The sequence below is a fragment of the Acinonyx jubatus genome, chromosome E2, assembly GCF_027475565.1.
Source record: "Acinonyx jubatus isolate Ajub_Pintada_27869175 chromosome E2, VMU_Ajub_asm_v1.0, whole genome shotgun sequence".
NCBI lineage: Eukaryota > Metazoa > Chordata > Mammalia > Carnivora > Felidae > Acinonyx > Acinonyx jubatus.
Window position 1 is genome coordinate 18,985,887 of NC_069396.1, and position 27,148 is coordinate 19,013,034.

Below are 27,148 nucleotides of genomic sequence, written 5' to 3' on the forward strand. Positions count from 1 at the left end.
GGATAGATGGAGAGAGGGGGCAAAGGAGGACAGAGGGAAGAGTTCCAGACTGAGTTCCAGAAGACCTGGGGCAGTGCTCTTACTTTCTGCTTATATGATGCTGGGCAAGTCACTTAACTCCCTGAAAGGCACTGTCCCCACCTGGACATGAGCAATGAAAGCTGCTACCAGCGTTGTGAGAATTGAATGACCTGTCTTTGGGTGTGTGTGTGTGTGTGTGTGTGCACGCCCGCTGGAGGGTGGGGGTGGGGGAGCATAGAACCAGGAGTAGGGAGGCAGCCACGTGTCCGGGGCCATTTATAATTTATAGGTCCTGCCTGGTAGAACCAGGGCTGCTGGTGAGCTGAGGAGAGGCTCTTCCAAGATAGTCTGGGACAGTGGCCAAGTAGATGTCTAAGACGCTGGGCCTCAGGGATTTGGGACCCGCCTGCCCTGGGCTCCTGCCAGCCAAGACCCTGTCCCACTCTGAAGAGGTGGGGGTGTGGAGATTAACCAGAAAGGCTAAGGTTTCTTCCTGCCCTCACGGAAAGGCAGATTTGGGGCATTTGAGCCCACACCGAGACCAGAACCCACCTTCTCAGACCTTCCCAGAGAGTTGCCTGTGGGGATTCTTCTCAGAGATTAGCCCCCACTTGGAGACAGCGCTCCCTGAGGCGCCAGGGCGGAGCTGAGCTCCAGATGTCCCGGCGCGCACAGCTGGAGGGTCACGTGGCAGCGGCCCCGGCCCCCCTTCCTGCCAACGCTGCATTTGGCCCAGGCCCGGTTCATGGCTGCCCTTGGGACCCTGCGCTGAGCCCCGGAGCCCTGGCGTCCGGGGCCGCGCCGCTCCCAAGGGACGAGAGTGAGTGTCGGGATCCCAAGGACGTGGTGGGTAGGGAGAGGTGGAAGGGATTCGGCTTCAGCGCGGGAAGGGCGGGTTGGGAATCGGGCGGAGGCTCCGAGGCTCCCGGCCTTGAGGAACCGTCCTGGGCCGGGGTTGAGGGGTGGGAATTGGCTACTAGGAGGAACTTCCAGCCCCTTCAGGGTGCCCATCCCAGTGTTGGTGGGGGTGGGGTGGGGTGCCACGGCCCGGAGAAGGAAAACGCCGGACGACGAATGGCTGGTAGCGGAGACTCTCGGCTTGTGGTCTCAGCCCCCTCCCCCTGGGGAGAGAGGGGCTGGGAGCCCCTACCAGCCGCAGGCTTTCGCGGCAGGGGCCCCTGACTGAGTTTCTCCGCAGGGGGCGGGGGCGTGAGCCACGCGGACATGAGGCGGAGGCTGCGCCTACGCGGGGACGCGTCGATCACGCTTCTCCTTGGCACCGCCCTCGGCCTCCTGCTCTACACACAGCGCGAGGGCGCGACCCCGACGACTAACGCACCCCGAGCGCAAGGGAAGGTAGAGGCAGCGCCTACTCCGGGACTCAGAGTCTTCCAGGCACGGGACGCGGACGCAGCCCCAGCCCCCCTGGTCTACGAAGGGGACACACCGGAGCCACCCACACCCACGGGACCCTTTGACTTTGGCCGCTACCTACGCGCCAAGGACCAGCGGCGCTTCCCCTTGCTCATTAATCAGCCGCACAAATGCCGAGGAGATGGCGCACCTGAAGGTGGACCCGACTTGCTCATCGCCGTCAAGTCAGTGGCGGCGGACTTCGAGCGGCGCCAGGCCGTGCGCCAGACGTGGGGTGCTGAGGGCCGTGTGCAGGGGGCGCTCGTGCGCCGCGTGTTCTTGCTGGGCGTGCCCAGGAGCACGGGCACTGACAGGGCAGACGCCGAGGGGGAAGGCACGCGAACCCACTGGCCAGCCCTGCTGCGTGCCGAAAGCCGTGCATACGCGGACATCCTGCTCTGGGCTTTTGACGACACTTTCTTCAACCTAACGCTCAAGGAGATACACTTTCTGGCCTGGGCCTCTGCCTACTGTCCCGAGGTGCGCTTCGTTTTTAAGGGCGACGCAGATGTGTTTGTGCACGTGGGAAACCTGCTGGAGTTCCTGGCGCCGCGGGACCCGGCGCAGGACCTGCTTGCGGGTGACGTGATTGTGCAGGCTCGGCCAATCCGCGCGCGGGCTAGCAAATACTACATCCCAGAGGCTGTGTATGGCTTGCCGGCCTACCCGGCCTACGCGGGTGGTGGTGGCTTTGTGCTTTCAGGGGTTACGCTGCGTCGCCTGGCCGGCGCCTGTGCACAGGTTGAGCTTTTCCCCATTGACGACGTCTTTCTGGGCATGTGTCTACAGCGCCTTCGGCTCACACCGGAACCTCACCCTGCTTTCCGCACCTTTGGCATCCCTCGTCCTTCAGCCGCGCCGCACCTGCGCACCTTTGACCCCTGCTTTTACCGGGAGCTAGTTGTAGTGCACGGGCTCTCGGCGGCCGACATCTGGCTTATGTGGCGCCTGCTGAACGGGCCCCATGGCCCAGCCTGTGCGCGTCCTTGGCCTGCCGCTGCTGGCTCTTTCCGGTGGGACTCCTAGGTAACTTCATGGCCCCAAGATCCCCTTCATTCAGACCCAGGATAATTATTGCCGTGTATGTAATTCTCTCCCAGAGGCTGAAGAGTTCAAACTCTAGCCCCATTTCACCAGGAATTGGCCTCCACAGGGCCCCAAGGAACTAAGATTGTGCTTGGCTCCTGCTGGCCTGGAACCATTCGAACAGTAGTCCTTTGAGACAGCCAGGGCTGAGGCCATAGAGCACCAGGCTCTGCCAAAGAGGGACATGTTTGGTCCTCCTACTACCAAATAGGTTTTGGGGAGCTGGGATGGGTGATGGTAAGAGGCTCACGTAATCTGACCCTAGTCCTTGGTTTGGAGGCCCTAGAATGCTGCAGATGCAGTTTTTTGTTTTTTTTTCTCCAAGGCTGGAGGAGGTGTGGGGGCCTGGCCTCGGTCCTCCAGGTAGGCATTTGGCTTCCCACCTGCACCTCCAAATCAGATTTTCAGCCCTGGGCAGATCTTTAAATCTTCTGAGGTCTTTCCTGAAGCCAACCCCTCCTGGGCCCTGGTCTGGCTGGAACATTAGGGACAGAGGCACACAGGGACAGCTGAGTGCATGGTCCCACCTAGAGTCTCCCCACTGCAGAACTTTCACCCATACAACAATGCCAGTCTCCTACTAGAGGCTATGCTGCCCCACTCAGAGGAGCCAAAGAACCCAAGATAAAGCTACCACCATAAAACTACCCATATTTTTCAACCACCCAGTTTCTCAAAAATCAACACCCCCATGTTTATTTTAGTACAAACATCCCAGCAACAGCACATGGTAAGCTGCTGCTGAGGGCATAGGCCTTTATTGGAGGGGTATGGGCAGGGCATGAGGAAGGTTCCCCTATTCTAGGATGGGAATAGTCCTGGCTGCCCCAACAGTGGGATGTAATGTGGGCTGCGGGGAGGGGGGTCCTCCGGCCAGGCCACAGTCCAAATAGGAAGACACCAGTCAGTCACAAAGTTATGGGAGCGCCACACAAGCCTGGCTGTAACCCAGGAACCACTTAGGAGCCTGGGGCAGGTCCCCTGCACATTCATTGTTAAACTCTACAGGATGAGGCTGTACATGAGTTAATTACAAAAGAGTCATATTTACAAAAATATGTACACACATTTGAAAAACTCACAAAATTGTCATCTATGTATCACAAGTTGCTAGACCAAAATATTAAAAATGGGTAAAATTATACATTTCTCTTCTCAATTCTTTTCAAAAGGATTATTTTTAAAGCACATATGCTACTTTCCTTAGTAAGACCCATGTAAAGACTGAGCAGCCCAGCTTTCCTTGAGCCCCAGAGGCCTTGAACCATGAATGGGCCTGGCCAGGGGACACTGCCCAGGGTTGGGGCAAGAGAGCCAGCCCTCAGTGCAGAACAGAATGCTGAAACAACAAAAGGAGGAAGATGTCTTTGGCTAAAACTTTGGCATTAAATAAAAGAGGCAAACAGGATGGAAACATGCAGCCTGCCAGCCATGTTGGGGAAGAGTGGGGGCACAGGTGACCTTGAAGGCTGGCTCCAAGAGGGGTAGGAACAAGGCCTGGGCCCATACCTAGATGGTAAAAAGTTGTGTTTCAACCAGTTGGGTGTGCCTACTGGGCCTGGTAGGGAGCGCGTGCAAGGAAGGAGCAGGGAAGGGCAGGTGGGCCACGTTGGCCACAGCCAGCTCATCAAGTAACTAAAGTAGATGTAGTGCAAAAGTTGCAACCAAGTACTATGGACATGCTACCTGCTCGCCTTAAGGGTCACGTGGCAACAATGGGCCAAAGGCAGGACCTCATCCTCGTCCTCGGTGCCTGTGACCTCAGCCACAGAAAGAGTCCCAACTTTTCCCAATGTGTGTGGGGCAGGGGAGAAAGAACCCTGCCTCCTTATGTGTTAGTCGAGGTCTCCTGGGTCCAGGTATCAAGGCTCAGAGTTTGTGCTTCTCTTTGCAGTCGGTGTCCTCTGTTGGCACCAGCAAGCCGAGGACAGACAGAGGAATATCTGGGCCTCTCACTCCATGGCAGAGCACCCAGTCTGAGCCCCACCTCAGAACATCACAACAGCCCTTCAACACTGGCAGGGTGTCCAAGAAAACCCACAGGGTGGCACATGGAAGCCTGCTGAATAGGATGCGATGCACATCTCCACAGGGCAGAGGGGCATGGGCGGTGATGTCCTTAGGGGAGCTCCGCTGTTCTCAGGTGGGCACCAGGCCTGGGGGGGCCATACAGGGTCACCGAGGCAATATGGTTATTCTGCATGACCTGGTGTGAGTAGAGGACAAGGAATCAAAGGGAAGGAGAAGAAGGGATGTAGGCAGGGCAGGCAATCATCCATAAAAACCACCAGTGAGGCTAGTACTGGGGCTGTGACTGCAGAGAAAGGATTTGAAGCAGCTCCTGTGCACAGTGGATTGTTCCATGTACAAAACACCTGCACACAGGGGTGGACTGATACCTAAACACCTTCAACTCATGTTAGAGCTCATCTCTGGCCCAGAAACTGCCTGCTCTTCATGGAATACATCAACTTCACTATACCTATTTATCCAGTCCTTCTGGAACTGCTTGGGGCCTACTGAAGTTATTTGGGTGTAGCAACCAAAAGAGAAAACAGGGACAGCCCATTCCTCTCCCAAGCCAGTGGGGCCTCTATAGACACTTACCCATAGCACATTCTTTCATATGGCATGCAAAGGTACCCAACACTCTTGTGGTGAGCCCCACTTGCCCCCTGGCGTTTCCTCTCCTACTGTATTTACATTCTCAAATATGTGGGATTGCCATCACCTCTCACCTTGTTGGATATAGATCACTGCTTTAGCCTCCATGATCCCAAATTTCCCCAACATAGTTTCTGAACCCTTACTGTTGAATGTGGGTAGGTCAGACTCTTAGCAGACAGGGTTACTGTGCAAGGATTAACTCACCCAGCAGAGCCATTAGGCCCTCCCCAACCTTTCTCCATCACTTGCCCATCCCTGGCATGGCCACCAGCCTCTTAACCCCCAGGGCTTACCTCAAAGATCATCCGCTGAAGACCAAAGCAGAATGTGGAGCCAAATGGGTTGGTGTTGTTTGGGGAGGAGGACCTGAGGCCAGGGAAGCCAGAATTAGAGGGGCAGACAAAAGCCGAGGCCAGGCAGGGCATCCAGTCCCTTTTGGGATGGGGGCTATTGTCCACTGGTCTCTCATGGCTTTATCTGTTTCCCACAAAGGCCCTTGAGGTCCCAAGGGTGGTGACAGGTCTTATTCAAGCTCTGAATCCTACACAGTCTAGTGGTACACAGAAGGTTATTACGAAGTTAGAGTGGCGTGGCAAGAAGTTAGGAAGGAGCCACATGCAGCATGGCAACTGAGTACAAAGCTGTGGGCTGCAGCCTGTGAAACTCTGATGGGAAAAAAAGAGTCCAGGGAAGCCAATGAAAAGTGCTTCACTTTCTGAATAACTAGGGGTGAAAGGGTCCCTCTATCTGGAGGTAGCTGGAGGGGGGCTATCACAGGGGGCAACCTCTCTGGTACAGGTAAACATGCAGAATAGCTGGCCCTGTTGTAATGTGCAGGGTGGGGGCAGGAAATAATGTCTGTGGCAACACTAGCAACTTCTGTCATTTCTAAGCCATAGGCACTGCTAGGCTTCCCTACCCCATCTGGGCTGTGAGGAGCAGGATGGGGTCATCAGAGACAGCAGCCTCCCGCTCACCTGTGTAGGACAACAGGCTTCTCCACAGGGTGGCCCAGGAGCTCTTGGATACTGTCCCACTGCAAAAGGGATGGGGGTGGCAAGAGCTTAGCAGAGACCTAACCATGCCTGTGACCAGTGGCTGGCCCATAGGATGTGGGCCCCAGACTGCTGGTGGGCTCACACCCACTTCATTTTGGGGCTACATCGGGTGGGAAAATATGAGCTCACCTTGCTGTAGGTTGTGCATGTTTCTGTCTGACCATCTGCATTTTCTGAAAAGAAACATAGGGTGGGTTGGTAGCTGGCCCAGCACACCTGTGACCCCAGCCCTAGGCGGAATCCAAACCTGGCCACCCTGTGCATTGGGGTTGGAGTACAGAGAGAAGGCAGATGGGCTATTTCAGAGTTCTTGGATGGAAGAGGGTAGTGAACCAGCAGATGGACAGCAGTCACAAGACTGACCTGGAAGCACCTGGATAATCATGTATAGGAAACTCCCCGTCAGAGACAACCAATCCCCACTCATCAATCCCATGGTCAAAGGAAAAGACCTTTAGAACCTTCAGGAGACTACAGACCAGAACAATACAGCCCCAGAACAAAGAGCCCAACCCAGAGGAGCTGAGGCTAAGGGCAAAGGCTGCATAAACCCAACCACTAGCATTTCTGTTTGGATCATGGTCTCTTCTCATCATGAGAGACTAACTCTCCAAAACACTTTCTTTACTCTGAAGATATTCACTACTTACCTTTCTTTATGGCTAGTGGGATCTTGAACTCACAGCGATGATAACTAGAGAGAGAAGTCAGATAGGTAAAGGCTGGGCCCCATGAGAGGCCTGACCCCCTGTGCATCTCAACCCTGCAACCCAGGAAAAACATAATGAATCTGTCCCCCAAAGCCCTGGCTCTGGTGTCTAAAGACCCTATCATCTTGGATAAGATACCAAGCTCTCTGAACCTATTTCCCTATTTGTAAAATGGGTACAAATGGAGAGATAAAAGGTATTGGACACTGTACCAGGAACAGAACGAACACTCAAGAAATGTTTGCTTCCCATAAAACTAAGAATTTAGGTACAAATTAGTGAGCATTCAAAGCCACAGCTCTCTTTTACTGGGAATTTTTAGTTCAAAGCTCAGTTTTGGAGGGGCAGGTACAGGTATACTTACATGTTAAAATTATAATGCCCAGGGTAATTGGTGTGTAGGACAAACTTCTTCACTTTGTGTGTATTTGCGTCAAAGAGGATATCCTGGGATAGAAAACAAGGATTTCCAAGTAGGGAAAGTTACTGAGGTTGGGAAAGGACATGTCCAACTCAGAGATGGCCACTTCATAATAGAGATGCCTCTGGACAACAGCCTTCTGCCAAACAACAGTCAAGGGAGCAGCTGAGGCAAGCAGCCTTAACTGGACATTTTCAGTAAAGGGGGGGAACCCAATCATCTGTGGGTCTCCCATTCCAAACTTGGTAGCAGCAGGCCAAGCAGGTTTGTGGGCTACAGCTGCCACTGCTTGGGAACTCAAACCTATCATGGAGATCTTGCCTAACAAGCACTCGATTAAAAACTCTTGGCTTAAAGGTCACCAAGAAGATTCAGCGACCACCTGACTTTTCAGATGCTCAAGGCATCTAATTACTCTGAATGCCATGACCGCAAGACCCTTCTGGCTTCCATTAGGCCCTCTCTGTGAGAATCAGTGACCCTGGGAAATGAAAATCCAGCCTCTGACCAGGACTCAGACTTGGAGTTGATGCTGCCTATCGAACACTCTCTCCTATTCACCACACCCTTCCCAGTTTCACACTCTGACAGCTGTTCAGGCCTGTGACCCCAGATTTCCCTCTGATTCCATTCCTACATTAGCTACATTAAGTCCTATTAGGGCCGGGCCATTTGTTCCATCTTTCTTGTCACTTATCATCACTGGTCCTTGACCTCAAGAGATTCAGTTTACAAAGCACCATTCTCTCTGTCACTGTCCTACCTCAAGAGTTTATGAGCCTGCTGCCGTGCCCCTACTACCCCTGGCTCCTTTGGTCTTTATCCACATAGGCAGACCCAGTATCTCCTCTCTCCCTCTCCAGAATCTACCCTTTCTTTGCTGTTTCAGGAACTCAGGCCCTAGAAGGCTCAAAGGTTAGAAGAATCAAGGTCCAGGCCAACCCTGCCCTAAGAGATGTATCCTGCTAGGGCAGGGTTTACACAACTTCTCTCACACACATCCCATCTACTAGCAGGACTGTCAGCACTGACAGTGGCCACAAGCTCTGTTCAGCACCCTACATCCAGAACACAGGGCCACAGCAATGCCTCTGGGGTGATCTCCTGCAAATACATAAGCACACCCCTACTTTTTAGTCTCCCTATTTTGTGACTCCAGAAGAGGGTCCTGTGTTCTACAAACAGGCAGATCCCAAAATAGGTTAATTGGGATGACTCCCACAGCCGCCACCTTTGCAGCACGCTTCCCTCAATAAAGAAGCCAAGACATACCAGGGAACCTGTGTTTCTAAGCAATCTTGGTGGCAGGGAAGGCCCACTTTGGGGTACCAATGCAAGGCAGCACTGGGCAAAGCCAGCTGGGGCTAGTTTTCCTGCTGCCAGGCATGGTTACGAGCTCCACGTGTACACAAAGGTATGCCCAGGTGCATGGTCCACCACCACAGAAATCCAACATTTCTCTCAGGAATCAGAACTTACCACTCCAAGAGTGAAGTAGTTAAAAAAGTAGTCATTGCACTTGGATGGAACTTGTTTATGAGGGGAAGGAGAATGAATTTTCATCTGTTAGGAAAAAAATAAAATAAAATCCAACCCCTTAATACAGTTCTTAGATTAACTGCAAGTCTACAAATTGTGCTTTGTGTGTAACATTAAGCTATCAGGTGAGCAAGAGTGTCAGAGTCCCTGCTGCTAGTGCTGAATAACACTGAGCTTTGGTTGACTACAGACTAAGCCCTGGTATCCAAGAAAAGGCAGGACAATCTGATCAACAGGATCAGACAAGAGCTTTCAATTTAATTCTTTGTCAACTGTAATAGAACAGGTTCTATGGAAAAATAACAATTTATATTTACTTGATATTAAGTTAATATTGATTAAAAAAGAAAAGTGGAGCTGGCTCAGTCAGTAGGTAGAGCATGTGACTCTTGACATTGGGGTTGCAAGTTAGAGTCCCATGTTGGGAGTAGTGTGTACTTAAAAAAAGAGAGAGACTGCCTTTTTGACTTTATAAACACATTTCCCCTACCTTGTCTTCTGACTTATAGAAGACCTTGTGTGGAGAGCCAAGCATGCTAAGAACATCTTGGCAGGAATCACCAAAATACACTGAACGTTCAAATACCCGCATCTTGGCATCTGCTAATAGGCCCGGTCCACAACCTGCAGAGGAGAAGGGGGAGGTGGTCAGGTTCCCAGCCAGGGCCTGAGATGCTGCAGCCTAAGGCCCAGGGGCTCCCAGAGAGGCCACTTGCTGCATGCTGCATTATTAGCTCTGGCTGAGGGGCAAGACTGCATATAAGCAGAAATACCAAGTGATACAGCTTGTGATGTTATGAGAGATCACCATCTACTTGAAATAATCCCAGAGACTCATTCAATCCCACAAAAGTGATGTGGAGCTCTGGAAACTTTATTCAGTCACCAAATATTTACTTATTAACTACGATGGGATAGACACTTTGTTAGATATTGAGGAAACATGCTGGGCAAAACAAGTGCAGTCTCTGTCCTTATTGGAGCTTATGGTGTGAAGATCCCAATCCCACACCACACAACTGTGGTACAATAAACAGCAGCATAGGTGCTATGGAAGTATAGAATGAGGTTCTATCTCTTGCCACTTTCTAGGTCCTGACAAGATACAAGAATTTATGTTAAGAGGGGCTTCTCAATGGTAACCTCCAACCAGAGACTGGACCTAAAGAAAAAAAGCACTCTATAAAAAAGCCAAGAGTGAAACATCCATTAACTCATCCCTATTTCTACAAACACTGATAGACCCACTAACACTCAAAAATGAAAACCAGAGAAGTGGGAGGATAAGAAAACCCGATTTGCCACGAGTTTCTTCTTTGGGAAGAATCTTTAAACCCTGACTCTAATACATTTCAGAAACAGTTCCAGTTAAACACACACATAGCAGCAGCTGTGGAATAGCAATAGACACTCCTAACAGGAAGATTTTCCCCATTCTGTGGATGGAAAGACAAAGTATTTTCTGTCTCCTCCACCGGGGGAAAAAAAAAAAAAAAGGTGGGGGAGGTACCTGGGTGGCTCAGTTGGTTAAGCTTCTTACTCTTGATCTTAGCTCAGGTTATGATTTCCCTGTTCATGGGACTGAGCCCTGTGTTGGGCTTGGCGCTGACATCACAGAGCCTGCTTGGGATTCTCTCCCTCTCTGCCCCTACCCTGCTCATGTTCTTTTTCTCAAAATAAACTTTTTTTTTTCTTTTGTAAAAGGCAAGAACCTGAGGAAGACTGAATTTCCTGGTCCATGATAACCACCATCACCTTACTCTGCACAGAACTTTATAATTGACAAGGCTCTTTATAATAATCCATTTATTATATAGGGAAGACTTCAGGAATCCACAATCTGAAATAAATTGGTACCGAGTTCTTCAACTAATCCAAGAATCTTCGGTCACAGCACATATACAATGAGTGGCAAATAAGATTGTGTTTAAATTAACTAGGTCCTGGGAAAACCATAGTCCACATTAACCTTGGTCTATATATCTTGCAGTTTTGGCAATCCTGGCTGACCACCAAAAGTCCTATACTGTAAGCCCAAAGTCCCCAGGTACACTTGTGAATATGCAGATGGGGCTACTAGGAAGGCACTCTTCACAGGTGAGTCTTCTCTCTTGTCTCACTCTACCTGAAGCCTACCCAGGTAAAAGTACCCTTAGTTTTAGGAGCCTATTTTAGCTTCTGATTCCCTGGAGTGAATCTTCCTATAAATTATTGTGAGGACCAAGATAGATGGAACTGTCTTCTTATCTTAAAAATATCACTGTACCTGCACTTCACAGGAAACATGTGAGAAATGGGTTGGCTGAGACAAGTTACGCTTGCCAAAGGAAACTCTCAACGAGTACTAGATTGGACAGTAACTTGGGTGAGTCCCTGACTTAAAGTGTCTCCCCAACTCATCCGGCAAGCAGTGAGATGTGGCTGCTGGGAGTGTGCTATACAAGGTGGAAGTCAGAACTGGAGAGTCCCTGCTGTTACTTGGGATAACTGTGCCATCCTTGACTACCTCAGTGTTTCAAGGAGTGATCCTTCTGACAAGAAAGACCCTAGATTGACCTTGTTGCTACATCTCAATTCTCTCAAACAGTATAGCTCAAGTGCAACATTAGTTTTCTGCTTGGCTAGAAAACCACACTTTTAGAAATTTCTAACCTGGAGGTGGGGAACTATCTAACTGCTCAGGGGAGTGACTTCAGAGTTCTTATACCAGATTCTTCATAGTTAAGAACTAGTGCCTTAGAAACGAATGCAAGACCCCAATTTATGAACAAACACTGGCTAGGCATAGCTCCTATGCTGGCATCCAGGCCAAAGGCATGGAGGCAAACTCGACATAGGAGATCCCCGTACTACTAATACGAAGCATGACCCAAGGTCCAAAGTAGCTGAGATTGGCCATGCCACACAAGGAAATCACAAATGAGACATGGATCCTAGAGAGACCAGCCACTGAAGACAGCAGCTCTTTTTTTGTTCATAGTCAGCAAAACTCTCAGTGGATGTGGCCAAACCAGAATTCAAGAAGTCCCTTCTGCCAGCCTCCTGAGAACTGGGCATAAGGGGTAGAAAAGGGCAGAACACTCCAATATCGAAGCTCATAACATGCATCTCTAGTAAACAGCCTGGGAACAACTGAAAATCTACATAAGCATACAGAAGGCTATATACATGCTAGGAGAAGCAATGCTACTGTTACTTATTAAGATTTACTAATGACAAAACTGTGTCTTGTCCTTTTTCATTAAATTTAAATGAAAGCTTTAACCATAAGCATCTACATTATCTTGTACCAACTACCTCTAAGCATGTGGGATTTTAGACCGTCTCAACATGAATATAATCCACCACCCCAAGGCCAGTAACTGACCTGCAGCAAGTAGCCGAAGTCGTAAACCTGAGGGTCCAGTTCCATCTCGAAGAACATCTACACTCTCAGCATACACATTGCCAAGGAAACAGCTCAGGGGCATCACGGGAGCCCTGGAGGCAGGCACAGAATGAGCAGAGGCTTTACCCTCCCTCCCAGGGAGCCCATGGCCCATGAAGCTTGTGCTCCCCAAACGCACTTGGTATCCTGTAGGCTGTTTCCACTGTAGATGTACATTCGTTTCACAGTTGCTCCGTGGGGTATCTGGAGAGAAGCTAGACCATGGGCAAAATTGGGCTGCAAACACAGGACAAAAGTTTTACTGAGAGCCCACTGCAGGCCATATGGCCCAGGCTCTGGCATTTCTCCAGCACTCATGGTCTTCAACAACTGGCCAGGCCAAAGCTAAACAACAGTTAAACCTGGCTCCAGGTCAATAAACTCACCCCATCCATTCAAGTTCATCTTTCATTTTACTCAGTTTTTCTTTCCTTCATCAAGAAAAACATGCAGGAATGCTTCCTTTAATAAAATGTAAGCCTTACAAACATCTATCATTTCACGACCCTAAGGATGCTGCTACCTAAGGATGAATGAAACATTTTGCTAAAAGCAATAAATAACTGAAAATCCAGAATGAATTATCTCAAACTCTAGGTTACTGAAAAAAACACAGTGATTTAGTTTTAAAGCAAGGCAAACTGGATTTATCTCTGAAAACCCTCACTCTGCAGTGGGAAGTGCCCTCCCCCTGGGAATGCGGGCTCAGGCTTTGTTCTTGCTATCAGTCCTATCCATGTTGGCCCCTAAAGACCTCAGAGATGAGGAAACCAAAGAAAGGGTACCTATCCAACCTCCCCAGTGGCACTGTCTGCTGGGCCCATATCACCTGGGTACTGGGTGACAAATACCGTGGGAAGGGAAGGGCTAACCTCATACTTGGGAGCCTCAGTCCACGAGTCTAACTGAAAAGAGAAAGATAGTCCTCTGAAGTTGAGGTGGAAGAGCTGCTCAGCGGAGTTGTACACTGTAAGAGTGGGGAGGAGAAAACGACATGGTTGAATGGTACCAGAGATGAGAATGCAAACTAGCCTGGTAACACCTTCCTTGTGCCTGATTCTTGAACTGACTTACTAGGGTGAAAACAAGAGGGAGAAGCTTTCCCTCACACCCAAGTATCAACCCACAAATTCTACCAGAACCTGGCTTCCTGTAGGAAGGGGCACTAGGGCTGGGATGGTGCCACTTGCCAGGCTTATCATTATAGGCTGTGACAGAGGAAACAGATAGACTTGGCTTACCTCCAGGATGGGTCGCACCAAAAGACTGGTCAATCTGCTCAATGGTGGGAGCTATGGCCTGAGAGTTAAAATGCACTCCACTGAAAAACAAAGATGCTTTTCAGGTCACTGAAGATGGTGGCTGGAAGAGTTATTCTTAAAACACAGGCAGGTGAGCCTACAAGTATGTCAAAACACAAGTTTAATTAAAGAACTTTTTTTTTTTAATGTTTATTTTTGAGACAGAGAGAGACAGAGCATGAATGGGGGAGGGTCAGAGAGAGACGGAGACACAGAATCCAAAACAGGCACAGGCTCCAGGCTCTGAGCTGTCAGCACAGAGCCCGACGCGGGGCTCGAACCCACAGACCACGAGATCATGACCTGAGCCGAAGTCGGACGCTCAACCGACTGAGCCACCCAGGCGCCCCTAATTAAAGAACTTTTAAGTGAAGGATAATTAATGGGGTCAGAATAAATCAAGTCTCCTGAGACTGACATATTGAATTGATCCTCTAGGGCCTCCCAAGACACGTGTGGTCACCAGGCACAATTTAGAAGGAAATAAATTCAGTCTCAGCCCTATGGCATTTGGACTTGGATAAAGAGGGGCCCCAGGAAGAGAGAGTATGAATGTGTTTTCTCAGGATGCCTATTAGCAGTTTGGCTTGAAAAGGAACTTTCTTAAAAAGGGATGAACATCTTGAGAGAACAGTGTATAACCAAGCAAAGCAGCTTGCTTACTAGGCAGAAGAACCAGCCAGCACCCATGGACTAGGTGAACAGGTAGGTTGGGGGTGAGGGGCAGATCCCATGCAAAGAGGAAAAACCCAAGGGGCAAGGGCTTGGGAATGAAGAGCAACACATGATTTCAGATGATGAGCATGTAAGGAGAATGCTTAAAGGTTAATTTAAAAATTAGTATAATTCATGGAACACCTCTTTTTTTAACCAGGCATGGTGACAAGTGCTTTGCCAGCAGTATCTCATGTCATCTTCCTAACCTAGTAGCCACGTACTGGCTTCATTTCTCTGATGGAAAAACAAGCCTAGAGAGGTTAAGTGACTTGCCCAAGGTCACAGAGGTAACAGAATGATGAACACAGGGCAGTCTAACCCAGAACCTCATGATTTTACCCACCACTAATTCTTGTTATTTATTTAATTTTACCTACCACCTTAAAAAAAAAAACAAGTATGAGGTGGTATCTCATTGTAGTTTTTTTTTTTTTTAATATAATTTATTGTCAAATTGGCTTACATACAACACCCAGGGCTCATCCCAACAAGTGCCCTCCTCAATGCCTATCACCCATTTCCCCCTCTCCCCAACCCCCACATCTACCCTCAGTTTGTTCTCTGTATTTGAGAGTCTCTTGTGGTTTGCCTCCCTCCCTCTGTTTGTAACTATTTTTTCCCCTTCCTTTCTCCCACGGACTTCTGTTAACTTTCTCAAGATCCACATATGAGTGAAAACATATGATATCTGTTCTTCTCTGACTTATTTCACTCAGCATAATCCCCTCCAGTTCCATCCACGTTACTACAAATGGCATGATTTCATTCTTTCTCATTGCCAAGTAGTATTCCATTGTATATATAAACGACATCTCCTTTATCCAGTCATCAGTCGATGGACATTTAGGCTCTTTCCATAATTTGGCTATTGTTGAAAGCACTGCTATAAACATTGGGGTACATATGCCCCTATGCATCAGCACTCCTGTATCCCTTGGGTAGTGCTATTGCTGGGTCAAAGGTACCTACCACTAACTCTTAAGAGGGAAAAGACAAAGAAAGGCTCCAACAAAACTAAAAGACAAAAAGAAATCTGCAAGGGGCCAGTACTATTACACATTTGCTTTATCCACTTCTCTATTGGCAAATGCTGCTGGAGCCAGCCCCAGGAATTGGACCCTTACACGCCCTCACAAAGGGAAAGGGAAGCCCGTTAAGGAAGCTTACTAAATGGAGTATTCTAGATGGTAGCACAGCACCTTGCCATAAAGGGTGCTCAAATATTAGTTCATGATATAGGCCACCCCCATTTTCATTCTAAGAAGTAGATTTTGGGGCGCCTGGGTGGCTCAGTCGGTTGGGCATCCGGCTTTGGCTCAGGTCATGATCTTGTGGTAACGAGTTCGAGTCCTGCATCAGGCTCTGTGCTGACCGCCTGGAGCCTGTTTCAGATTCTGTGTCTCCCTCTCTCTGACCCTCCCCCCCGTTCATGCTCTGTTTCTGTCTGAAAAATAAATAAACATTAAAAAGAAAAAAACTTTTAAAAAAGAAGTAGATTCTGGCCCCCAAATAGAGGTCCCTTTGGCATTCCCTTTAGCATAGAGGCTTTGGGGTCAGACCTATTTGGGGAGGGCAGCTATGACCCAGAAGACAGTCACGTCACCACCTCTAAGCTGAGGTCCTGCTTTGCTGTAAGGATTAAATGAACTGACATATATGAGAAGTGTTTTACACAGAGCATGTTCTTAACAACACTTCCTTCTCTTCCTTGGGAAGCTAAGTAGGTTTGGAGGCTGCCTGAGGAAATCATGGTACCAGGTTGTAATCCTGGAACTGCTAGGAATGGGAATTCCTTATTAACTTAATGAGGGTAATAAAGTCCATTTGTACCAATCCTGTGACATAGAGCAACAGGGGAGAAAACTTACCAATATTTTAACTTTACTTTAGTCAAGTCATATACTTCAATCACCTAAAAGAAAAAAAATCAAATTTTAAGCACTGGTAATGCTCTGCAGTTGAAAGAGATGGATTAAAAAGACATTTATAGGGGTGCCTGAGAGGCTCAGTCAGTTGAGTGTCCGACTCTGGATTTTGGCTCAGGTCACAATCCCGGGGTCGTGGGACTGAGTCCCTCATCGGATCTGTGCTCGATGTGGAGCCTACTTGAGATTCACTCTCTCTATCCTCCTCTGCCCCTCTCCCCAACTCATGTACGGTATCTCTCTAAAATAAAATTAAAAAAAAAAAAAAAAAAAAAAAAAGAAAGAAAAGACACTTATAGTGGGGCACCTGGCTGGCTCAGTTGATAGAATACACAACTCTTGATCTCGGGGTTGTGAGCTGTAGCTACTCATTGGGTGTAAAGATTACTTAAAAATAAAATCTTAATAAAAAAGACATTTATAGAATAGTGAAGAAAAAAAATCTATCACTAGCCAAAATTCTCCTGAAGCACTGCATATTACATTTTATTCTCATTTTAAATCTGGAGGAAAAACTGATACCACACACACAGCATAACCTCTCCTTTCCCTTCATCCAGATTGTTGAACAGATGCCCATGGAGGCTGTGGGTCAAAGATCCTTTATCTAATCTACTGCTGGGTCATATAGAAGACTGTACATACAGAACAGTGGAAACCTCCACAGAAACAAATTCACATAGTATAAAGGTTAAAACTATGGACAAAACCTTGGATACTGAGCCCCCTTCCTGCTATTGCACACTTTGCTGCATTAAAAAGACCCCAGACCCAGTCACTTTCAAAATCAGCTTTAAAATACTGTGGTTTACAAAACAAAAAAGATGGGGGGAGGTCTATCCTGCTAGAAAACAAGTCATATTAGTTTAGGACAAGTGTGACAATATTCAAATATGTATACATATCTCTATTGAAGGGTACCTGGAGAACATCAGTGCCCTTGTGTAGTTTCAAGGGGTTCAGCCTTTAATTAAATGCCAAGAACTCAGGGCAAAGACAAAGGTATTGCTAAAACACTCAGCTACTAGTGGTGCCAAATAATGAGCACTATGAAGTCTTCTACGCAAGAAACATGGCTGGCCAAGGCCTGAAGAACCAGCTACTACCCTCCAGTTGGGAGTTCTGGCCCTTACTATAGAGGAACAAGCAGAGCTGGTTCAGTGTCTGTTTGCCCTGACAATATGGGCCTCATCCTAGAAGGAGCTGTGGGGCCCTGCATGCAGAAGCATCTGGAACTACCAAAGAAAATGAGACATATTAGTTTACTCTTGGCCAGACCTTATCTCTAACTTTGTTTAGTGGTCATAACACTGAACCACAAGCTGGGCACCTCTGAATTATAATGCAGCTCTTCTAATCCTACTTGCTAAGAGTAACTCCCTCTGCTGGGCAGACACAGCACTTCAATCAACTCTTTCCTATACTATTTGTGTATGCCATTCACCAGTACCACACTAAGTTAAGCCCTTTTTAAGGTCTGGCTCATTAGTTTGCACAGGAAAGGTACTCAAAACATCAGACAAGTCTGACTGTTACGAAGTCAGCTAAGGGCAATGTGAAACTAGAAAACATGAAAGGAGGTGCCAAGAGAGGTCATTAAAGGAAGAACAGGGGAACAGCTGTGATTCATAATAAGATACTCAGTGTCCCTTCAGAAAGCTCCGGCATGGCAGTATATCATGCCAAACTGGTATATCATTTCACCAAGGCCAGGGCCCCATGCTGGCAGAGAGCCTCACCCTTTAGCCAGAAGCCTTGCTTGTATAGCAGGAACAGGCACTCTGCCTCCCTTATTGCCACCCCTACAGCTGGCCAATGACCACCCAAGGGCTTCCCACCACTCACCCTGTGGCGGTGGGCCTCCAGGATGTTCCTTCTGTGTCGCTGTCACCCACCTGCCAATAACCCCGACCAACATTTATGGGTGTTTCAACCCTGCCTGCCTAATGGGAAAACAATGGACCAGAGTTAACCACAGGGCATATGTAGGATGGCACTTGTGGCAAGAGACCCAGAGTACCAACCATCTTGGAGTCCTTCATGTCACCAGGAGAATCAACAAGCAGATCTGGCCCATGGAGCTTGCTGGGCCACAGGGACAAGCAGCTGGGGAAGTCTGAACTTCATGATTTACCACCCACTGGGCTGGAAAAGACCTTGATTTCCCCAGAGGAGAAGCCATGGCAGCAGCCAAGATAGGAAAGGAAAAGACATGTAGCTGTGAAGGTTGAAATTTGTGAAGCCTCATTCTGTAGGGCTTTCTCATAGGCAGGGAGTGAGGGGATGAGGAAACTGCAGGAGACAGCATCAGGGAAAAGTGGATTCTTTTTATTTTTTTATGTTTCTTTATTTATTTTGAGAAAGAGTGCACAAGAAGGAGAGGGCAGAGAGAGAGAGGGAGAGAGAGAAAGAATGCCAAGCAGGCTCCACGCTGCCAGGAAAAAACCCGACGCAGGGCTCGAAGTCATGTAAGACCATGACCTGAGCTGAAATCAAGAGTCAGACGCTTAACCGACTGAGACACCCAGGCACCCTGAGAAGAGTATTCTTAAGTGCTTGGATGGAGGGGCAGGCACATGGGTCAGGTCAAACCTGATGCTGACCAAGGGCACCTGAGAATCACTTCCTCAGTTTCCAGAGGCTCCAGCAGGGTCCCAGCCCCTCCTCTTTATAGGGACCCCACAGAAAGCAGAAGAGAAGGTTCTAATTACTTCCTTTCTCATTCAAATTGTACTTCTCATTCTTCACATTTCTCCAGAGTGTGCTCACACAATTTTCTTCAGCTTTTATCACATTTATTTCCCATATACATCAACAGAAGCTAAGTCATTTCTACTCCCAGTGGCTATCACACACTGGTAATTCAGGGTTAAAAGCTTGGCAGACCACTCATCCTCTGTCCTTCCTTTGTCTCACTGGGAAACAGTACAGCTCACAGGCTTGTTAAGTTGGGAAATGCACGGGAAGCATTCAGCGATGCGCCTAATCTGTACCAAGTACTCACTTAATATTTTATACTGTCCTCATCATGCTGTGATTCTATGATGGGCTGCCTAGCCATCCCCTTTTGCTGTCCATGTAGGTTATTTCCAGCTTTTCATTACTATGAAAAGCCCTGCTATACGTATCTGTCAACATTACCTTCCTTATAATCTTCTGGGGTTATGTCTCCTAAAGTGGACTTACCTAGCTAAAACAAATAACTCTTTGTAAAGGTGTTTCCAGATTAATTTTCCCTGATTTGTAATGAAGCCACACTGATGACCATTCTCTCCCTTTTCCCACTGTGAAACTTCTGGTCAGTGAAGACAGGATGACTGAGTCCACAAGGAGAGGCAAGGTAACTATGGGGCTAAGAATGTTCACATTTGCTTTTGAAAAACCATCATAGGGGCGCCTGGGTGGCTTGGTCAGTTAAGCGTCTGACTTCGGCTCAGGTCATGATCTCACGGTCCGTGAGTTCGAGCCCCGCGTCGGGCTCTGTGCTGACAGCTCAGAGCCTGGAGCCTGCTTCAGATTCTGTGTCTCCCTCTCTCTCTGCCCCTCCCCTGTTCATGCTCTGTCTCTCTCTGTCTCAAAAATAAATAAAAGTTAAAAAAAAAAAATTAAAAAAAAAAAAAAAAGAAAAACCATCATAAATGAAGAATTCCCATTCCCATTCCCATAAATGAAGAATTCCCATAAATGAATATTCCTTTTCCATGTCCTATCTTGTCTTCTTAGGAGCTCACTTGTGATGGGATGATGAGAACTAGGAAGTACCCAAGTCTTTTGGAAAGGCTACTCCATAACCTAACCAGGATAAGCACTCTGGTATGCCAATGCCCAGAGCCACATTCAACCTTGTGACTCTGAGGCATGAGTCTGGTGTCACATGACTAATCTGTGAAGCCCAGGCATTTGTAAATAGTGTATTAAAAACATCCTAGAGTGAAATAGGTGTTAGTAAATTGCACTTGAACTTAAGACAACCCTATACACCATCAAGTTGTTTGTTTACATATCCTCAATGGGGTTAAAGAATCAATTCATCACTGGTGGTGTTAAGCTGTAAATTCCAGCATTTTAGGAAGAACAGTTGCGTTTTTCACCTTCCAAGTCATATTGCTTGACCTAAGAATGAAGTAAAGCAAGATACAAAAACCTGACTAAAGTCTTTTGATCCTATTCTGCAGTTAGGCCTCATTTTTAGTACACCTGTTAAGATCTGGGATAATCTGTGCCAATAGTTAGCTCTTCTCTTGCTTTCCTTAAGTTGAATGACTTAGAATCCCCCTCCCCATAGTATTCCCCAAAGCTTTTAACACTCTTTCCCCTCCACCTCTGCAGCCTATGATTGGAGTCCCTCCCAGCCACTTTCCAACCACCCCATCCCAAGCTTCCCTCTTTTTAGAGGAACAGTCCCCAGTACTGTGGTACACCGAATCACAGGAGTCTACCCCCACTTATGAGTTTCAGAAACATCTCACAATAGCACGTAGTAATCAGCCTGACATGAAACTTTAGTTGTCATTCACAGTTACCTTAAGCCTCTGATTGAAAGCATCAAACAGCAGTTTGATCCCGTCCTGAGTCAGGTTAAGGATGAGGTCATGGCTTAGAGGAGACTGCAAAACAAAAATAAAACACTCAACAACTTACTCAACAGCACCTACCAAAAATTCACAAGTCTAAATGCAATGCACAGAGAATATGTAAGTGCAGACAGCCCCTCCCTGGCCCAACTAACAAACTGTTGTGTGAATGCAGTGTCTGCTACTTCCAGCCTGAAGCTGCTGCTTCCTAACACTGGCTGAAAAGAGACTTCTTCTTCTAGGCTTTGAGAAATAATACCTGGGGGAAAGGGCCAAAATTATGTGAGTATGTAGGCCATTTTCTTTTGAGGGTCAGGGTCCACATCTACAGCATGGGTTTCCCTGTCAAACCTAGAGAGCAGTCAATGAGGAACGCAGGCCATGTAAAAAGGTCTAGTCAGGACCCAAACTTGGCAGGTAATGTTCAATGCATGTCAGCTAAACCTATGTCCATTTGTTCCCAAGGTTGTCTGTACCATCTACAGAAAACATATCCTATACTTTGACTGCTTCAGGCCATATTCCAGGACAAAGAAATACATTGTGATGTTTATGTATGAGATGATACTCTTATTCCTTCCTTCCTTCCCCTCACCATCCCATATCACATGTGCTTCCTTCTGTAAAGCCCAAATCTAAGATCTAAGGAGTTGTATTTCTACATTTGCCCCTTCTAAGTCCTGGGGGGAAGGGAGCAGCAGCACAAAGCAGTGAACAGAGCCGGGCTTGGGTACGGGTGAGCTGGTGACCTTAACTGACTCTCAAAACTTCTCTGAGCTGTAGTTTCTTCATGGGAATACCATCATCTCTTCCCTCTAGGGTTGTTGTGGGAACGGAGATAGTAGGTCTAGATAGTAAGGTAGAAGGCACCAAGCATAGCACTGAGCATACAACACTGTTTCGTCACATCTGTCTCACTTGCCTGCTTCTGTTCCAGTGCAATCAATTCAAGGACTCGACATCTGAAGACACTCCACAGCCCTAAACCAAGCTGCCCCGCAGAAGAAAAACACCAACATCCAAAACCCTGCCACTCCTTGAAACTGGCAGAAAGCTCTCAAATGTTTAGAGAAGTTTCTTTATAGAGCCTCCCAAGGCAGGCACAATGAATCAAAGAAGTGTGGCTGTCAGAGACAGAACTGTAGGCTGGAAGGCCAGGTGCCATTGGTGTGGGCCTCAGTGGAAAAATTCTCTCCAGAGCCTTCTGGGATTAGCTAAGACTATCTCCTCCCTCCTACCCCACTGATCTTCACAAGGTAGCAGGCCTAGGAGGTACCACCATGCCTGGCAAACACTAGAAGAAAGAATGTTGTAATTTTCCAGTAGGTCTGTATGAATGTCTAAAACCATCAGGTCTCAAGCAAGATAATAGAATGATGAACTCTGACCTTAGGTCACTTATTCTCAACCCAGAACACATTTCTAAGAGGGCTATTCCACAGCATTAAGCAGGATGAAGCAACCTTTCAGCATCCTTCAAGATCCTTGTTTGGAGTAGGAACAATGGGAGGATCGGAATTTTCTTACACTCTCCCAAGATCTGATCATTTTTCTCCCGGCACTGTTACAATTCAGGACATAACTAGATAATTTTCAAAAGCAAGTAAATTATCCTCACAATCAATATTTTACTAGTAAATCCTAAGTATCTCTGGAATCAAAATATACATGTACTATATGGTGTGTAAGCAGGCTCTTCCAGTGATCCCAGAATTACACAGTTCTCCATATGAAATAGTTTAGTAAAGCTGTCTACTCCTAGTCATTCATACTTTTCCCTCTAAGAAAGATGGGACCCACTTGATATGCACATTTAACCTCCAAGGTGTGATTTGCTAGAGATAAGAAGATATTTCTAAAACATTTAATGGGGCCAAACTATTCTTTGCACTTGATGGGAAGCAAGACAAATGGGAAGAAATGGAAACGAAGGCAGAAGAGGACAGGACCCACATTTAAGAAGCACAATATCAGAGCTCTGAATGACCATCTCCTCTTGATCCTCTTCAAAAGATTATTCTATTACAAGGAAACAATAACCACATTACAGAAGGAGAACCAGACTGGTTATTAACTTGTCAAAAGTTGCATAGCTAAAAAAATGGGAAGAACAAGGATCTGAACCAAGAACTGGACTCAAAAATCCATGTTTTCCAACTGATTCCAGCTCCTTAGAAGACATCAGGGAAAATGAGCTTAATGCTAAAACTATTTGTACCCAAAGGTCAGGACAACAGACAACAAAAGTAGTGATGGAAGATATAAACTTCATTCTTAAATATTTGTTTAAAAAGTTTAAAGCCGGGGCACCTGGGTGGCTCAGGTGGTTAAGCATCTGACTTCGGCTCAGGTCATGATCTTGCAGCTCCTGAATTTGAGCCCTACATTGGGCTCTGTGCTGACAGCTCAGAGCCTGGAGCCTGCTTCAGATTCTGTGTCTCCCTCTCTCTCTGCCCCTCCCCTGCTCTTGTTCTGTCTCTCTCTGTCTCAAAAATAAATAAAAAAACATTAAAAAAAGAATTAAAGGGGCACCTGGGTGGCTCAGGTGGTTAAACGTCCAACTTCAGCTCAGGTCATGATCTCTTGGTTCATTGGTTCGAGCCCTACGTGGGGCTCTGTGCGGACAGAGCCTAGAGCCTACTTTGGATTCTGGGTGTCTCTCTCTCTCTGCCCCTCCCCCACTCATGCTCTCTTTCTCTCTAGAAAATAAATAAATAAACGTTAAAAAAAATTAAGAGGCACCTGGGTGGCTCAGTCAGTTAAACATCCGACTTCGGCCCAGGTCATGATCTCACAGTTCATGAGTTCGAGCTCTGTGTTGGGCTTTGCGCTGATGGCTCAGAGCCTGAAGCCTGCTTCAGAGTCTGTGTCTCCCTCTCTCTCTGCCCCTCCCCTTCTCATGCTCTGTCTCTCTCTCAAAAATAAACATTAAAAACACTTTTAAAAAAATTACAAGTTTAAAGCCTATGTTCAATTTTATCTACTCTTGGAGCACCCAAATCTGATTTAACTGAATGTGCAAGAAGCTAAAAGCTCAAGAAGCAAACCCATTACCCCTATTTTGATGGTTGCTAATTGTCATGAGTAATTCCCTCATGGTCTAACACTGAAAGTCAGAGTAGGTTAGGGATGATCTGAGTGCAACAAAGTGGAAAAGTCAACATTCTTCACTTTATAAATGAGGAAGTACTTTGGCACTGTGGCTCAAGGCACCTTTGTCCTACTCCTAGAAGTCCCTTGTTCCGTGTTAGGTACCACAAAAATATCCAAGAACTTGCTTGGAGATTATGCATTCCCTGTCTCATGAGGACTCTTCACATGGGAACTCTTTCAGTAGGCTGGCAGAGGGGTATTGCACTGCAGAAAGTAATGTCTGGACATAGATAAGAGGCTCAACTTTGACACTAGGCAAACTGGAAAGACTCACAGAAATCTCACCTTCTTCTAGTCCACAACATTTTTCATGTCGAAAATAAACAGTCAGTTGCTTTAGGATTTGAAACTAAATGGGACAAATGGAACTAAAATAATCAAAATGGTACTTATAAGGTATCAGAAAAGACAGTGAGAACATCCTGTAGCCTAGATAGGCTCAAAACTATTCCCTGAGGTTTGTGACACATAGGACACCATAAAAGTTGCTACACACAGCAACACATGGTCTGTGTCACAAAAGAATCATAGATTTCAGAGTTCAGTAGAAGGGAGATTGCATTTTTAAAGAGACAAGAAGCATCTTATTTCTAAAAGCCCATAATAAAATAGTCCCCAACTCTGCTTATAAAACCAAATACAAAAAATCCTGATGTTCAGAAAGTTCTCTAGTGCTAACGTATACACTCTTTCTGGAAACAAAAAAGTTCTTTGTAAGCACATGCAACATTATATTATAGGTGTTAATTCCTGGCACAACTGACCAACATTTCATAGAGACCACCATAAGTCAGATAAAAAAAAAAAAAAAGAGTAAAATATGTCCATTAATTTGGAGCCAATATTTTGATATATGATCTTATGTATCAGTTCATTCTCACCAAAGGAATAAGCTACACCTGTTTCTTTTCAAGTCTGGAGTGCTCTGCACTGCAACAACTCTGAACAGAAATGAAAGCAATCAACAAAGGCAGAAAAGACCATTTTAAACACAAAAGTAGAAGAGGCAAGCACTCTAGAAGACAAGATAGTCCCTGAAGTGACCTCCCACTGAAATGTCCCTGTCTAAGGATCAGCTAAGTCAAACACATCAAAAAACAAGTTCAGTTATTATTGCCTTTCCAAACCTGACAGCACTACATTATCAAGACCAAAAGTTTCAGAGTCAAAATGTACTTGGTAACTGACCAGTGCTAGAGATTCTCCCATTCAAACACATTGACCCAGCAATTCCTGCCAGTCTGCCTCTCCCAGAGCATCAACCTCTGGAGTGACTCATCGATTAGGAATGCTACTTCAGTAAACAAATCAGCTACCACTCACCTGTTCACTGTAGAGAACCTGGACATTTTTGATGATGCGACAGTGCTTCTGAAGAATGGCTACTGCTTGAGCCAGAGGCATTCCTGAAATAAAGCAAGAACAACTGTGTGGTTACCTGGGCTATCCATTTACTGACATTTATCTTTGTACTAGACATTAGACCCTGCAGTAAAACCTGGGGTGGGAACAGGGGCCATTAAGGTCTACAAACATATGAGTAAATAAAAGTTCAGTAAGCAGCAAAAGCTAGAATAAAGTCAGCAGCAAGTACTAAGGGAACAGTTGGGTTGTATAAGGGAAGGGAGTGAATACACAAAAAAAATTTCTGGAAATGGGAACTACTATGCTGATCCCAAGCAGAAAAGGGGCTCAGAGAAGGCAAAGTCAGCATGAACCAAAAAACAGTGAGAAAAGCACTGACTGCATGACTCTGGATATGGAGACCAAGGTTCTGGTTCTCACTCTTCTGTGAATTACATATAACCTAGGGCAGGTTCCTTCCTCTCTTTCCTTCTGGCATGTCTCCTCATCTCTCAAATGAGACTCTGCAGGAGCACATGACTTGTAAGAGCTCATTAAAAAAATTTTTTTTGTTTATTGAGGAGAGAGCGAGAATTCTAAGCAGGCTCTGCACTGTCAGCACAGAATCCAATGCAGGGCTCAATCTCACAAACTGTGAGATCATGACCTGAGCTAAAACCAAGAGTCAGGCGCTTTACCGACTGAACCATCCAGGTGCCCCTGGATGTGTGATTTTTAACTTTTTATTTCTAAAATAATTAATTTTTTAATGTTTATTTTTGAGAGAGAGAGAGAGAGAGAGAGAGATATGGAGGGAGGGAGGGAGGGAGGGAGGGAGGGAGGGAGGGAGGGAGGGAGGGAGGGAGTTTGGGAGAATGGGGGAGGAGCAGAGAGACAGAGACACATAATCCAAAGCAGACTCCAGGCTCTGAGCTGTCCGCACACAGCCCAATGCGGGGCTCCAACTCATGGACTGCGAGATCATGACCTGAGCTGAAGTCAGACACCTAAGCCACTGAGCCACCCAGGTGCCCCAATTTACTTTTATTTAACTTTTTAAATGAGCCCTTAGAGGGGCACCTGGGTGGCTCAGTTGGTTAACTGTCTAACTCTTGGTTTTGGCTCAGGTCATGATCCCAAGGTTCATGAGACTGAGGCTGCTTCCAGCTCTGCAGGCTCCTACTTAGGATTCTCTCCCTCTCTTCTCTGCCCCTCACCTGCTCACTTTCTCTCTCTCTCTCAAAATAAATAAATAAACTTAAAACATCACATCTACCAGAATTAATTCATTTTACTAAAGATTTCACTGGATCCTTACTTATCAACTCACAAATCCTCTAAATCTTAATACCCGATTGTTGAACTCATGGCCCATTGTAAACAAATTTATATATGCACCCAGTTTAAGAAATCCAAATGCCAACAATATCTCTAAGATCCCAGGACTCCCAGGGAATACCAAAAAGTATGTTTTCAGAGTCCATTATATTTCAAACAAGAAAAAACTCAAAGAGAGACAATCCAAAACAAAGTCTCAGACAAAATCCAAAGACTCACAGCTTTCTGAATCCAAGGACAGTATTGTGCTATTCACCACTCTCTGGATCCCCAGTACCCAGTACAGGGCTGACCACACAGTGGCTGTTGAATAAATATTTATTCAGCAGAGCTGAAGGATTATGGAGTAGGTAATAAGAGAAAGGGAGAAAGAGGGACCACCATATGACCTCAGGGAAGCACACAGTGGCTTACATTCAAGATCAGTTTACCTCTGATCTTCGGACAGATGTGC

General features: G+C 46.7%; 2 protein-coding genes across 7 annotated transcripts in view; one reads left to right on the forward strand and one right to left on the reverse strand.

Moving 5' to 3' along the window:
- Window positions 1–678: 678 nt before the first annotated feature.
- Window positions 679–3,664, forward strand: B3GNT9 (UDP-GlcNAc:betaGal beta-1,3-N-acetylglucosaminyltransferase 9). Its single transcript, XM_015068218.3, has 2 exons — window positions 679–841; window positions 1,220–3,664. The coding sequence occupies exons 1-2, from the start codon at window positions 679–681 to the stop codon at window positions 2,458–2,460; spliced, it is 1,404 nt and encodes a 467-aa protein (XP_014923704.2). The 3' UTR covers window positions 2,461–3,664.
- The window catches only part of PHAF1 (phagosome assembly factor 1), a 30,132-nt gene continuing 6,235 nt past the window's right edge, over window positions 3,252–27,148 (reverse strand). For all 6 annotated transcript variants that reach the window (XM_053210444.1, XM_027075978.2, XM_053210443.1 and 3 more), the window contains 15 exons: window positions 25,336–25,418; window positions 20,809–20,892; window positions 16,229–16,272; window positions 13,584–13,663; window positions 13,215–13,309; window positions 12,482–12,579; window positions 12,283–12,395; window positions 9,406–9,539; window positions 8,856–8,939; window positions 7,320–7,402; window positions 6,896–6,939; window positions 6,375–6,418; window positions 6,165–6,223; window positions 5,481–5,553; window positions 3,252–4,726 (listed from right to left, as the gene is read on the reverse strand). In XM_053210444.1, coding sequence (XP_053066419.1) covers window positions 4,640–4,726; window positions 5,481–5,553; window positions 6,165–6,223; window positions 6,375–6,418; window positions 6,896–6,939; window positions 7,320–7,402; window positions 8,856–8,939; window positions 9,406–9,539; window positions 12,283–12,395; window positions 12,482–12,579; window positions 13,215–13,309; window positions 13,584–13,663; window positions 16,229–16,272; window positions 20,809–20,892; window positions 25,336–25,418 — 1,205 coding nt within the window. In that variant the 3' untranslated portion in view covers window positions 3,252–4,639. The remainder of the gene's footprint in view (window positions 4,727–5,480; window positions 5,554–6,164; window positions 6,224–6,374; window positions 6,419–6,895; window positions 6,940–7,319; window positions 7,403–8,855; window positions 8,940–9,405; window positions 9,540–12,282; window positions 12,396–12,481; window positions 12,580–13,214; window positions 13,310–13,583; window positions 13,664–16,228; window positions 16,273–20,808; window positions 20,893–25,335; window positions 25,419–27,148) is intronic.

Coding starts and splice junctions, on each gene's coding strand:
- B3GNT9 (XM_015068218.3), top strand. CDS start 679: ATGTCCCGGCGCGCACAGCTGGAGGGTCACGTGGCAGCGGCCCCGGCC. Junction 842..1,219: donor GCCGCTCCCAAGGGACGAGA/GTGAGTGTCGGG, acceptor GTTTCTCCGCAG/GGGGCGGGGGCGTGAGCCAC.